Source organism: Salvelinus namaycush, unplaced genomic scaffold (genome assembly GCF_016432855.1).
Source record: "Salvelinus namaycush isolate Seneca unplaced genomic scaffold, SaNama_1.0 Scaffold244, whole genome shotgun sequence".
Taxonomy (NCBI): Eukaryota; Metazoa; Chordata; class Actinopteri; order Salmoniformes; family Salmonidae; genus Salvelinus; species Salvelinus namaycush.
This window is the reverse complement of record NW_024059275.1, coordinates 123,506-135,000: the sequence shown is the minus strand read 5'-3', so window position 1 is coordinate 135,000 and position 11,495 is coordinate 123,506. Positions and strand designations below refer to the sequence as shown.

The 11,495-nt window shown below is 43.7% G+C and overlaps 1 protein-coding gene across 10 annotated transcripts in view; it reads right to left on the bottom strand.

Moving 5' to 3' along the window:
• Positions 1-1,874: 1,874 nt before the first annotated feature.
• Positions 1,875-11,495, bottom strand: part of LOC120038939 (pantothenate kinase 3-like) — a 31,761-nt gene continuing 22,140 nt past the window's right edge. The window contains exons 6-9 of one of the 10 annotated variants that reach the window (XR_005475245.1): positions 10,333-10,456; positions 9,562-9,687; positions 3,339-5,339; positions 1,875-3,270 (exon numbers count right to left, since the gene is read on the bottom strand). Coding sequence is in view for 1 of the 10 variants with exons in the window: in XM_038984480.1 (XP_038840408.1) it covers positions 5,289-5,339; positions 9,562-9,687; positions 10,333-10,456 (301 nt within the window). In the remaining 9 variants the exon portion in view is untranslated. Of the gene's footprint in view, positions 5,340-9,561; positions 9,688-10,332; positions 10,457-11,495 lie in introns of all 10 variants that reach the window. The other 9 variants (XR_005475248.1, XR_005475247.1, XR_005475243.1 and 6 more) reach the window with 9 other exon arrangements.

Below are 11,495 nucleotides of genomic sequence, written 5' to 3'. Positions count from 1 at the left end.
TTGCCAGCTGTACAGTCTACAGCTGAGAGAGAGAGAGAGTGAGTGATGCGGAGCAGAGAGAGAGAGAGTGATGCGGAGCAGAGAGAGAGAGAGGGGGATACGGAGCTGAGAGAGAGAGGGGGGGAGACGGAGGTGAGATAGAGAGAGGGGGATACGGAGCTGAGAGAGAGAGGGGGGGAGACGGAGATGAGAGAGAGAGAGGGGGAGACGGAGCTGAGATAGAGAGAGGGGGATACGGAGCTGAGAGAGAGAGGGGGGGAGACGGAGATGAGCGAGAGAGAGGGGGAGACGGAGCTGAGAGAGAGAGGGGGGGGGATACGGAGCTGAGAGAGAGAGGGGGGGGGATACGGAGCTGAGAGAGAGAGGGGGATACGGAGCTGAGAGAGAGAGGGGGGGAGACGGAGATGAGAGAGAGAGAGGGGGAGACGGAGCTGAGAGAGAGAGGGGGGGAGACGGAGATGAGAGAGAGAGAGGGGGAGACGGAGCTGAGATAGAGAGAGGGGGATACGGAGCTGAGAGAGAGAGAGGGGGATACGGAGCTGAGAGAGAGAGGGGGAGGAATCAGAGAGAGAGAGGGAGGAGTCAGGGAGAGGTGAAGCTGACTCGTGGGATTCTGCACGACTTTAAAAAGGGGGACGGATTTTCCTGAAAACAGACTGCCTCTTTCAGGCGTGATTCCGTAACGGTGCATTTCCATACAGGATTTATCACTGCAGTCAACCTATCCTGCAAACGCAAAATCCTCGCTCAACCCATCCACCGCTGTAGAACATCGATCGTGGTGTAGTTGTACTTTATTAGACCATTGAGTTTGCTGACTACAGATTTAAAACGGTCCTGTAATTCCCCCCCTCACGTTAATCCCATGTTTGCGACTCAACGCTATGTAAATAGGTATGCAGGGGTGCATTTAGAAATGGTACAATAAAAGATACTTCTAATACATAACATCGATAGTTGAGTAGTTGTACTGCAGTTTTGCTGACTACAGATTTGAAACGGTCCTTTATTGGAGTCTTTAATATGGGATAAATGACATTATATGTGACGTACAGTAGATAGGTCTGGAGGGGTGCATTTCCAAAATGGTTAAGTAAAAATGCTTATGGTCCACAATAGTGGAGTAGCTGTAACCCTGACCTGTTTACCAGACGTGTTAACTTGTCCCGGATAGTGGAGTAGCTGGAACCCTGACCTGTTACACTAGACGTGTTAACTTGTCCCGGATAGTGGAGTAGCTGGAACCCTGACCTGTTACACCAGATGTGTTAACTTGTCCCGGATAGTGGAGTAGCTGGAACCCTGACCTGTTACACCAGACGTGTTAACTTGTCCCGGATAGTGGAGTAGCTGGTACCCTGACCTGTTACACCAGACGTGTTAACTTGTCCCAGATAGTGGAGTAGCTGGTACCCTGACCTGTTTACCAGACGTGTTAACTTGTCCCAGATAGTGGAGTAGCTGGTACCCTGACCTGTTACACCAGATGTGTTAACTTGTCCCAGATAGTGGAGTAGCTGGTACCCTGACCTGTTTACCAGATGTGTTAACTTGTCCCGGATAGTGGAGTAGCTGGAACCCTGACCTGTTACACCAGATGTGTTAACTTGTCCCGGATAGTGGAGTAGCTGGAACCCTGACCTGTTACACCAGATGTGTTAACTTGTCCCAGATAGTGGAGTAGCTGGTACCCTGACCTGTTTACCAGATGTGTTAACTTGTCCCAGATAGTGGAGTAGCTGGTACCCTGACCTGTTACACCAGACGTGTTAACTTGTCCCAGATAGTGGAGTAGCTGGAACCCTGACCTGTTTACCAGACGTGTTCATTTTAGAATTTTATATTATCAAATAAATAAGCATCACCTCAGAAAATGACAATCAAATAATTTATATGACACAAAATATATTTATTACAAAAATTTAGTAATAACATTTTTTTTTTAACATTGTACATCACCAACAGATAGAGAACTTGGTGTATGGAGTCAAAGACAGGTCTGATTTCAAAAAGCATGTCTTCATAGGATTGTCTGCATTTCTACCTTTCCTAGACTACAACATACCAGGCACTTAACAGAATGTATTGAGCTGAATGTGAAGCACTAGTATCATGTAAAACAATTACGCTGCACCATAACACAAAACAGAAAAAAAAAACAGAGCTGATTTGATGAGACTGAACACGAACAACTTGTGTACGTTACTTGCCTTTGGGATAGGACTAAAGCATGTATATGATTACAGGCTGGTGGCGGTGGTGTAGAGAATGTTTTTCCTGCTACACGTTAAGGTCCCTTGATACCAATTAAGCAATGTTTCCATTCCTCAAAGAATTCAGGATGTTCTGGAGGCAAAGGGGAGTCTGACCCGGGACTCCCCTTTAAAACCCCTATACAAATACAGCAGATCCAGATCCCTGAAAGTGTTGCCTACTACCGTGTCTTAATGTAAACTGTAATGTATTTTTAGTTATGTGTATGGACTCCAGGAAGAATACCTGTGGCATGGTGATCTGAATAAAGGTAGTTAAAGTAGGCCTAATAATGAGAACAGTTGAAACTAGTATAGTAGACAGACAGAGAGAGAGAAAGAGACAGACAGACAGACAGACAGACAGACAGACAGACAGACAGACAGACTCAAGGCAGTATAAAGACTAAATGTTTAACTATCATGTAAAGTTGAATAAGAGTCAGGTTCATTGGTAACAGTTCATTGAAGGTGAACATAGAATAACTTAACATTTATGTCCAAAACAGACCCCCCAAATATTCCATTTGTCATCAGATATATCAATCAACATCTCTTCCATCAATATGTAACAATTACTTTGCAGCTGAGCTGAAAAATGGCACAGTAAACAATAGTAAAAATAAAATAAATAAAAGAAAGTTAACGTAACAGTTAATCAGGGTTGAGATCAATTCCATTACAATTCCTGTCAATTCAGAAAGTAAACCAAATTCCACATTTTCCTGATTGAAAAGCATTTAAGAGAATTGGAACGTCAGTGTGCTTCCTGTATTGACTGGCATTAACCCTGACGCTAGTGCCAGGAGAATGCCCATTGGGCCTCAGCCATTGGGCAACCTTCTATGGAGGTCAACATTAGAGCCGAGCCATTGGCTGCTGATGGTGACAGAGCAATCAAGCAATTCTATTAAACCTGCCAAACAGACATGTGCTCATCCAGCAGGTAAGGCAACAGTGGTGGCGTTCCTGGAGCGATTCATATTCCTGTCAAACGTATGCAGACGGGCCAGGCTACCTGTCTACTATACAGGCTACCAATCTGTCTACTATACAGGCTACCTATCTAGCTACTGTACAGGCTACCTGTCTACTATACAGGCTACCAATCTGTCTACTATACAGGCTACCTATCTAGCTACTGTACAGGCTACCTGTCTACTGTACAGGCTACCTGTCTACTATACAGGCTACCAATCTGTCTACTATACAGGCTACCTATCTAGCTACTGTACAGGCTACCTGTCTACTATACAGTCTACCTATCTAGCTACTGTACAGGCTACCTGTCTACTATACAGGCTACCTATCTAGCTACTGTACAGGCTACCTGTCTACTGTACAGGCTACCTGTCTACTATACAGGCTACCAATCTGTCTACTATACAGGCTACCTATCTAGCTACTGTACAGGCTACCTGTCTACTATACAGTCTACCTATCTAGCTACTGTACAGGCTACCTGTCTACTATACAGGCTACCTACCTGGCTACTGTACAGGCTACCAATCTAGCTACTCTACAGTCTACCCACCTGGCTACTGTACAGGCTACCAATCTAGCTACCCTACAGGCTACCTGTCTACTCTACAGGCTACCTACCTGGCTACTGTACAGGCTACCAATCTAGCTACTCTACAGTCTACCTACCTGTCTACTATACAGGCTACCAATCTAGCTACCCTACAGGCTACCTGTCTACTATACAGTCTACCTACCTGGCTACTGTACAGGCTACCTGTCTACTATACAGGCTACCTACCTGGCTACTGTACAGGCTACCTGTCTAGCTACTCTACGGTCTACCTACCAGGCTACCTGTCTACTATACAGGCTACCTATCTAGCTACTGTACAGGCTACCTGTCTACTATACAGGCTACCTACCTGGCTACTGTACAGGCTACCTGTCTACTATACAGTCTACCAATCTGTCTACTATACAGGCTACCAATCTAGCTACTCTACAGTCTACCTACCTGGCTACTGTACAGGTTACCTGTCTACTATACAGGCTACCAATCTAGCTACTCTACAGGCTACCAATCTAGCTACCCTACAGGCTACCTGTCTACTATACAATCTACCTACCTATCTAGCTACTGTACAGGCTACCTATCTACTATACAGCCTACCTATCTAGCTACTGTACAGGCTACCTATCTACTATACAGCCTAACTATCTAGCTACTGTACAGGCTACCTATCTACTATACAGCCTACCTATCTAGCTACTGTACAGGCTACCTATCTACTATACAGCCTACCTATCTAGCTACTGTACAGGCTACCTATCTACTATACAGCCTACCTATCTAGCTACTGTACAGGCTACCTATCTACTATACAGCCTAACTATCTAGCTACTGTACAGGCTACCTAACTATCTAGCTACTGTACAGGCTACCTATCTACTATACAGCCTACCTATCTAGCTACTGTACAGGCTACCTATCTACTATACAGCCTAACTATCTAGCTACTGTACAGGCTACCTATCTACTATACAGCCTAACTATCTAGCTACTGTACAGGCTACCTATCTACTATACAGCCTACCTATCTAGCTACTGTACAGGCTACCTATCTACTATACAGCCTACCTATCTAGCTACTGTACAGGCTACCTATCTACTATACAGCCTAACTATCTAGCTACTGTACAGGCTACCTATCTACTATACAGCCTAACTATCTAGCTACTGTACAGGCTACCTATCTACTATACAGCCTAACTATCTAGCTACTGTACAGGCTACCTATCTACTATACAGCCTAACTATCTAGCTACTGTACAGGCTACCTATCTACTATACAGCCTAACTATCTAGCTACTGTACAGGCTACCTATCTGGCTACTTGTACATGCTAGCACACCGCACCAATGGAGTGAGGAGGATAAAAGTATAAAGGTGTAGTCCTGATGGACGGACGGTTTTTTGGTTTAAGAGCTTAAGTCTAAGTGCGAGTCTGGCTTTGGGTAAGAGCAGTCCGTGGGTCTTAAGTGCTAGTTTGACCTTCAGGGCCACCGTAGCAATCAGGATGGATCCAGGAGCTCCAGCAAAGCCCCGACTGATCCGAAGTAGCCCTGACAACAACAAAAAAAACACCAAATCGTGTCATTTTAGTTTACTGCAGATCTCTCACCTTCTCGCGGTGTTTGATATACAAACTGAGCAGATATACAGTGGTCAAGAGGACATGTTATTCTGTTCCATCACTTTACTTTGTCTCAAGGATTGATCTGGGAAGAGCTTTACTTTGTCTCAAGGATTGATCTAGGAAGAGCTTTACTTTGTCTCAAGGATTGATCAAGGAAGAGCTTTACTTTGTCTCAAGGATTGATCTGGGAAGAGCTTTACTTTGTCTCAAGGATTGATCTGGGAAGAGCTTTACTTTGTCTCAAGGATTGATCAAGGAAGAGCTTTACTTTGTCTCAAGGATTGATCTGGGAAGAGCTTTACTTTGTCTCAAGGGTTGATCAAGGAAGAGCTTTACTTTGTCTCAAGGATTGATCTAGGAAGAGCTTTACTTTGTCTCAAGGATTGATCTGGGAAGAGCTTTACTTTGTCTCAAGGGTTGATCTAGGAAGAGCTTTACTTTGTCTCAAGGATTGATCTGGGAAGAGCTTTACTTTGTCTCAAGGATTGATCTGGGAAGAGCTTTACTTTGTCTCAAGGATTGATCTGGGAAGAGCTTTACTTTGTCTCAAGGATTGATCTAGGAAAGGCTTTACTTTGTCTCAAGGATTGATCTAGGAAGAGCTTTACTTTGTCTCAAGGATTGATCTGGGAAGAGCTTTACTTTGTCTCAAGGATTGATCTAGGAAGAGCTTTACTTTGTCTCAAGGATTGATCTAGGAAGAGCTTTACTTTGTCTCAAGGATTGATCAAGGAAGAGCTTTACTTTGTCTCAAGGATTGATCTGGGAAGAGCTTTACTTTGTCTCAAGGATTGATCTAGGAAGAGCTTTACTTTGTCTCAAGGATTGATCTGGGAAGAGCTTTACTTTGTCTCAAGGATTGATCTAGGAAGAGCTTTACTTTGTCTCAAGGATTGATCAAGTAAGAGCTTTACTTTGTCTCAAGGATTGATCTAGGAAGAGCTTTACTTTGTCTCAAGGATTGATCTAGGAAGAGCTTTACTTTGTCTCAAGGATTGATCTGGGAAGAGCTTTACTTTGTCTCAAGGATTGATCTGGGAAGAGCTTTACTTTGTCTCAAGGATTGATCTAGGAAGAGCTTTACTTTGTCTCAAGGATTGATCTGGGAAGAGCTTTACTTTGTCTCAAGGATTGATCTAGGAAGAGCTTAACCTGGTCTTACTCTGTTACTTTAGTCCCTCTTCCCATGGTGTTTGATGTACATTTTCCAGTATGTTTATCTACAGTGGCCTTCAGAAAGTCTTCACACCCCTGGACTTCTTCTACATGTTGTTGTTACAGATGGAATTTAAAATGGATTCAATTGAGATTTTGTCTCACAATACCCCATAATGTCAAAGTGGAATTATGTTTGTAGATTTTTTTTTTTAATACAAATTAATAAAAAATGAAAACCTGAAATGTCTTGAGTCAATAAGTATTCAACCCCTTTGTTATGGCAAGGAGCCTAAATGAGTACAAATGTGCTTAACAAGTCACATAATAAGTGGCATGGACTGTCTGCAATAAGTGTTGAGTATGGTGAAGTTATTAATTGTATCAATACACCCAGTCACTACAAAAGATACAGGTGTCCTTCCTAACTCAGTTACCGGAGAGGAAGGAAACCGCTCTGGGATTTCACCATGAGACCAATGGTGATTTTAAAACAGAGTTAAAGGCTGTGATAAGAGAGAAAACTGAGGATGGATCAACAACATTGTAGTTACACAATACTAACCTAATTGACAGAGAGAAAAGGAAACCTGGACAGAATACAACATATTCTAAAACATGCCTTTTTGCAACAAGACAGACACTAAAGTAAAACATTTGGCAAAGAAATGTACTTTGTGTCCTGAATATAAAGCGTTATGTTTGGGGCAAATCAAAAACAACACATCACTTCGTACCACTCAATATTTTCAAACATAGTGGTTGCTGCTATGAAAAGCCAACTGACATTTACTCCTGAGGTGCTGACCTGTTGCACCCTCTAAAACCACTGATTATTATTTGACCCTGCTGGTCATCTATGAACGTTTGAACATCTTGAAGAACAATGTACTCTTATAAATCTCCACCCGGCACAGCCAATAGAGGACTGGCCACCCCTCAGAGCTTGGTTCCTCTATAGGTTTCTTCCTAGATTCCTGCCTTTCAAGGGAGTTTTTCCAAACCACTGTGCTTCTACACTTCTTTGGAGTTTAAGGCTGGGTTTCTGTGTAAGCACTTTGTGACATCTGCTGATGTAAAAAGGGCTTTATAAATACATTTGATTGATTATGTTATGGGTATCCTTGTCATCGACAAGGATTGGGGAGTTTTTTTAGGATAAAAAGAGACGGTATAGAGCTAAGCACAGCCAAAATCCTGGAGGAAAACCTGGTTCAGTCTGTTTTCAAACCAGACATTAGGAGAGAAATTCAGCTTTCAGCAGAATAATAACCTAAAACACAAGGCCAAATATACACTGGAGTTGCTTACCAAGATGACATTGAATGTTCCTGAGTGGCATAGTTACAGTTTTGACTTAAAATCAGCTTGAAAATATATGGCAAGACTTGAAAATGGCTGTCTAGCAATGATCAACAACCAATTTTTAAAAGAATAATGTGCAAATATTGTACAATCCAGGTGTGCAAAGCTCTTAAGAGATTTACCCAGAATAACTCACAGCTTTAGTTGCTGCCAAAAGTGATTCTAAAATGTATTGACGCAGGGGGTTGAATACTGATGTAATCAAGATATTAGTGTTATATTTTACATTGTTTTACAAATGTTCAAATTTTTCTTCACCTTTGACAGAGTATTTTGTGTAAAAATGATTATTAAATCACCTTGTAACTTAACAAAAATGTGGAAAAAGTCAAGATGTGTGAATATTTTCTGAAGGTACTGTACAGACTGAACCAAGCAGATACATCGTCAAGGGAATTTAAAAAATATTATTCTACTCCATCACTAGGGCTTTACTTCAGGTTGACTGAATACCTTACCTCGTGTCTGAGGAACAGGGCTTTCAGACCAGTAGACAGTCTTACCTCGTGTCTGAGGAACAGGGCTTTCAGACCAGTAGACAGCCTTACCTCGTGTCTGAGGAACAGGGCTTTCAGACCAGTAGACAGCCTTACCTCGTGTCTGAGGAACAGGGCTTTCAGACCAGTAGACAGCCTTACCTCGTGTCTGAGGAACAGGGCTTTCAGACCAGTAGACAGTCTTACCTCGTGTCTGAGGAACAGGGCTTTCAGACCAGTAGACAGCCTTACCTCGTGTCTGAGGAACAGGGCTTTCAGACCAGTAGACAGTCTTACCTCGTGTCTGAGGAACAGGGCTTTCAGACCAGTAGACAGTCTTACCTCGTGTCTGAGGAACAGGGCTTTCAGACCAGTAGACAGTCTTACCTCGTGTCTGAGGAACAGGGCTTTCAGACCAGTAGACAGCCTTACCTCATGTCTGAGGAACAGGGCTTTCAGACCAGTAGACAGCCTTACCTCGTGTCTGAGGAACAGGGCTTTCAGACCAGTAGACAGTCTTACCTCGTGTCTGAGGAACAGGGCTTTCAGACCAGTAGACAGTCTTACCTCGTGTCTGAGGAACAGGGCTTTCAGACCAGTAGACAGCCTTACCTCGTGTCTGAGGAACAGGGCTTTCAGACCAGTAGACAGCCTTACCTCGTGTCTGAGGAACAGGGCTTTCAGACCAGTAGACAGCCTTACCTCGTGTCTGAGGAACAGGGCTTTCAGACCACTAGACAGTCTTACCTCGTGTCTGAGGAACAGGGCTTTCAGACCAGTAGACAGTCTTACCTCGTGTCTGAGGAACAGGGCTTTCAGACCAGTAGATAGTCTTACCTCGTGTCTGAGGAACAGGGCTTTCAGACCAGTAGATAGTCTTACCTCGTGTCTGAGGAACAGGGCTTTCAGACCAGTAGATAGTCTTACCTCGTGTCTGAGGAACAGGGCTTTCAGACCAGTAGACAGTCTTACCTCGTGTCTGAGGAACAGGGCTTTCAGACCACTAGACAGTCTTACCTCGTGTCTGAGGAACAGGGCTTTCAGACCAGTAGACAGTCTTACCTCGTGTCTGAGGAACAGGGCTTTCAGACCACTAGACAGTCTTACCTCGTGTCTGAGGAACAGGGCTTTCAGACCAGTAGACAGTCTTACCTCGTGTCTGAGGAACAGGGCTTTCAGCTGGCCTTTAGACCAGTAGTCCATGGCGTAGGCCAGCAGCTTCATGGACAGGGTGTTCACCCTCAGGAAGTTCCCTACGAACACCACCCTCTCAATGTTCTGAACAGAAACACACAACATGGGGGGTAAAGGTCAATAGGAACACCTTTTTTTCTTACCGCCTCATGGTTGTAAAACGGATGATTACAAATGGGTTATTTCAACCTGATATTCATATAAATATTTTAAGATTAAATTTAATTTCTCAAAATCAATGACAACAGACCTGAAAAATAAAACAAGTTTCAATGCAGACTGGCTGAAGCAGAGCCCAGTGCCTTCATAGCCCTGTACAATGCTGCTTGATCCAGATTCCACAAGGCAGCATCATAAAGAGGCTGAAGGCAAAGAGAGAACATCCAGCCCCCCCTGAACATCCCCACTGAACATATTTCCTGTCTGAAACGGCAGCCTATTTCCTGTCTGAAACGGAAGCCTACTTCCTGTCTGAAACGGCAGCCTATTTCCTGTCTGAAACGGCAGCCTATTTCCTGTCTGAAACGGCAGCCTATTTCCTGTCTGAAACGGAAGCCTACTTCCTGTCTGAAACGGAAGCCTATTTCCTATATTTATTATCACTATATTTATTCACAATTTCAAATTGTACAAATACACTACGGCAGTTTAGATATAGTGCACTACTATTGACCAGGGCCCTGGTGATGCACTATATAGGGAATAGGGTGCCATGACGTAGTGACGTACCTCGTTGAGCGCAACCATCCTGGTGATGGAGCCGATGTTGTTGGTGATGGAGACCAGGGTGGCTCTGGCTAGGTCCTCTTTAGAGATGGACTCCCGCTTCTCTTTACACACCATGTTCCCAAAACTACAAGACAGAAATACACAACGTTCCCAAAACTACAAGACAGAAATACACAACGTTCCCAAAACTACAAGACAGAAATACACAACGTTCCCAAAACTACAAGACAGAAATACATCATGTTCCCAAAACTACAAGACAGAAATACATCATGTTCCCAAAACTACAAGACAGAAATACATCATGTTCCCAAAACTACAAGACAGAAATACATCATGTCCAGAGCGACTTACAAGAGCAATTAGGGTTAAGTGAATTGCTCAACGGCACAGACATATTTTTCAGTTAGTTGGATCAGAACCAGCAACCTTTCCCTTACTGGCCCAATGCTCTTTAACCGCTAGGCTACCTGTTGCTACTGTGTGGACTGATGAATACACTCCGGGTAATGTTGCTACTGTGTGCACTGATGAATACACTCCGGGTAATGTTGCTACTGTGTGCACTGATGAATACACTCCGGGTAATGTTGCTACTGTGTGGACTGATGAATACACTCCGGCTAATGTTGCTACTGTGTGCACTGATGAATACACTCCGGGTAATGTTGCTACTGTGTGGACTGATGAATACACTCCGGGTAATGTTGCTACTGTGTGCACTGATGAATACACTCCGGGTAATGTTGCTACTGTGTGCACTGATGAATACACTCCGGGTAATGTTGCTACTGTGTGGACTGATGAATACACTCCGGGTAATGTTGCTACTGTGTGGACTGATGAATACACTCCGGGTAATGTTGCTACTGTGTGGACTGATGAATACACTCCGGGTAATGTTGCTACTGTGTGCACTGATGAATACACTCCGGGTAATGTTGCTACTGTGTGCACTGATGAATACACTCCGGGTAATGTTGCTACTGTGTGGACTGATGAATACACTCCGGGTAATGTTGCTACTGTGTGGACTGATGAATACACTCCGGGTAATGTTGCTACTGTGTGGACTGATGAATACACTCCGGGTAATGTTGCTACTGTGTGCACTGATGAATACACTCCGGGTAATGTTGCTACTGTGTGCACTGATGAATACA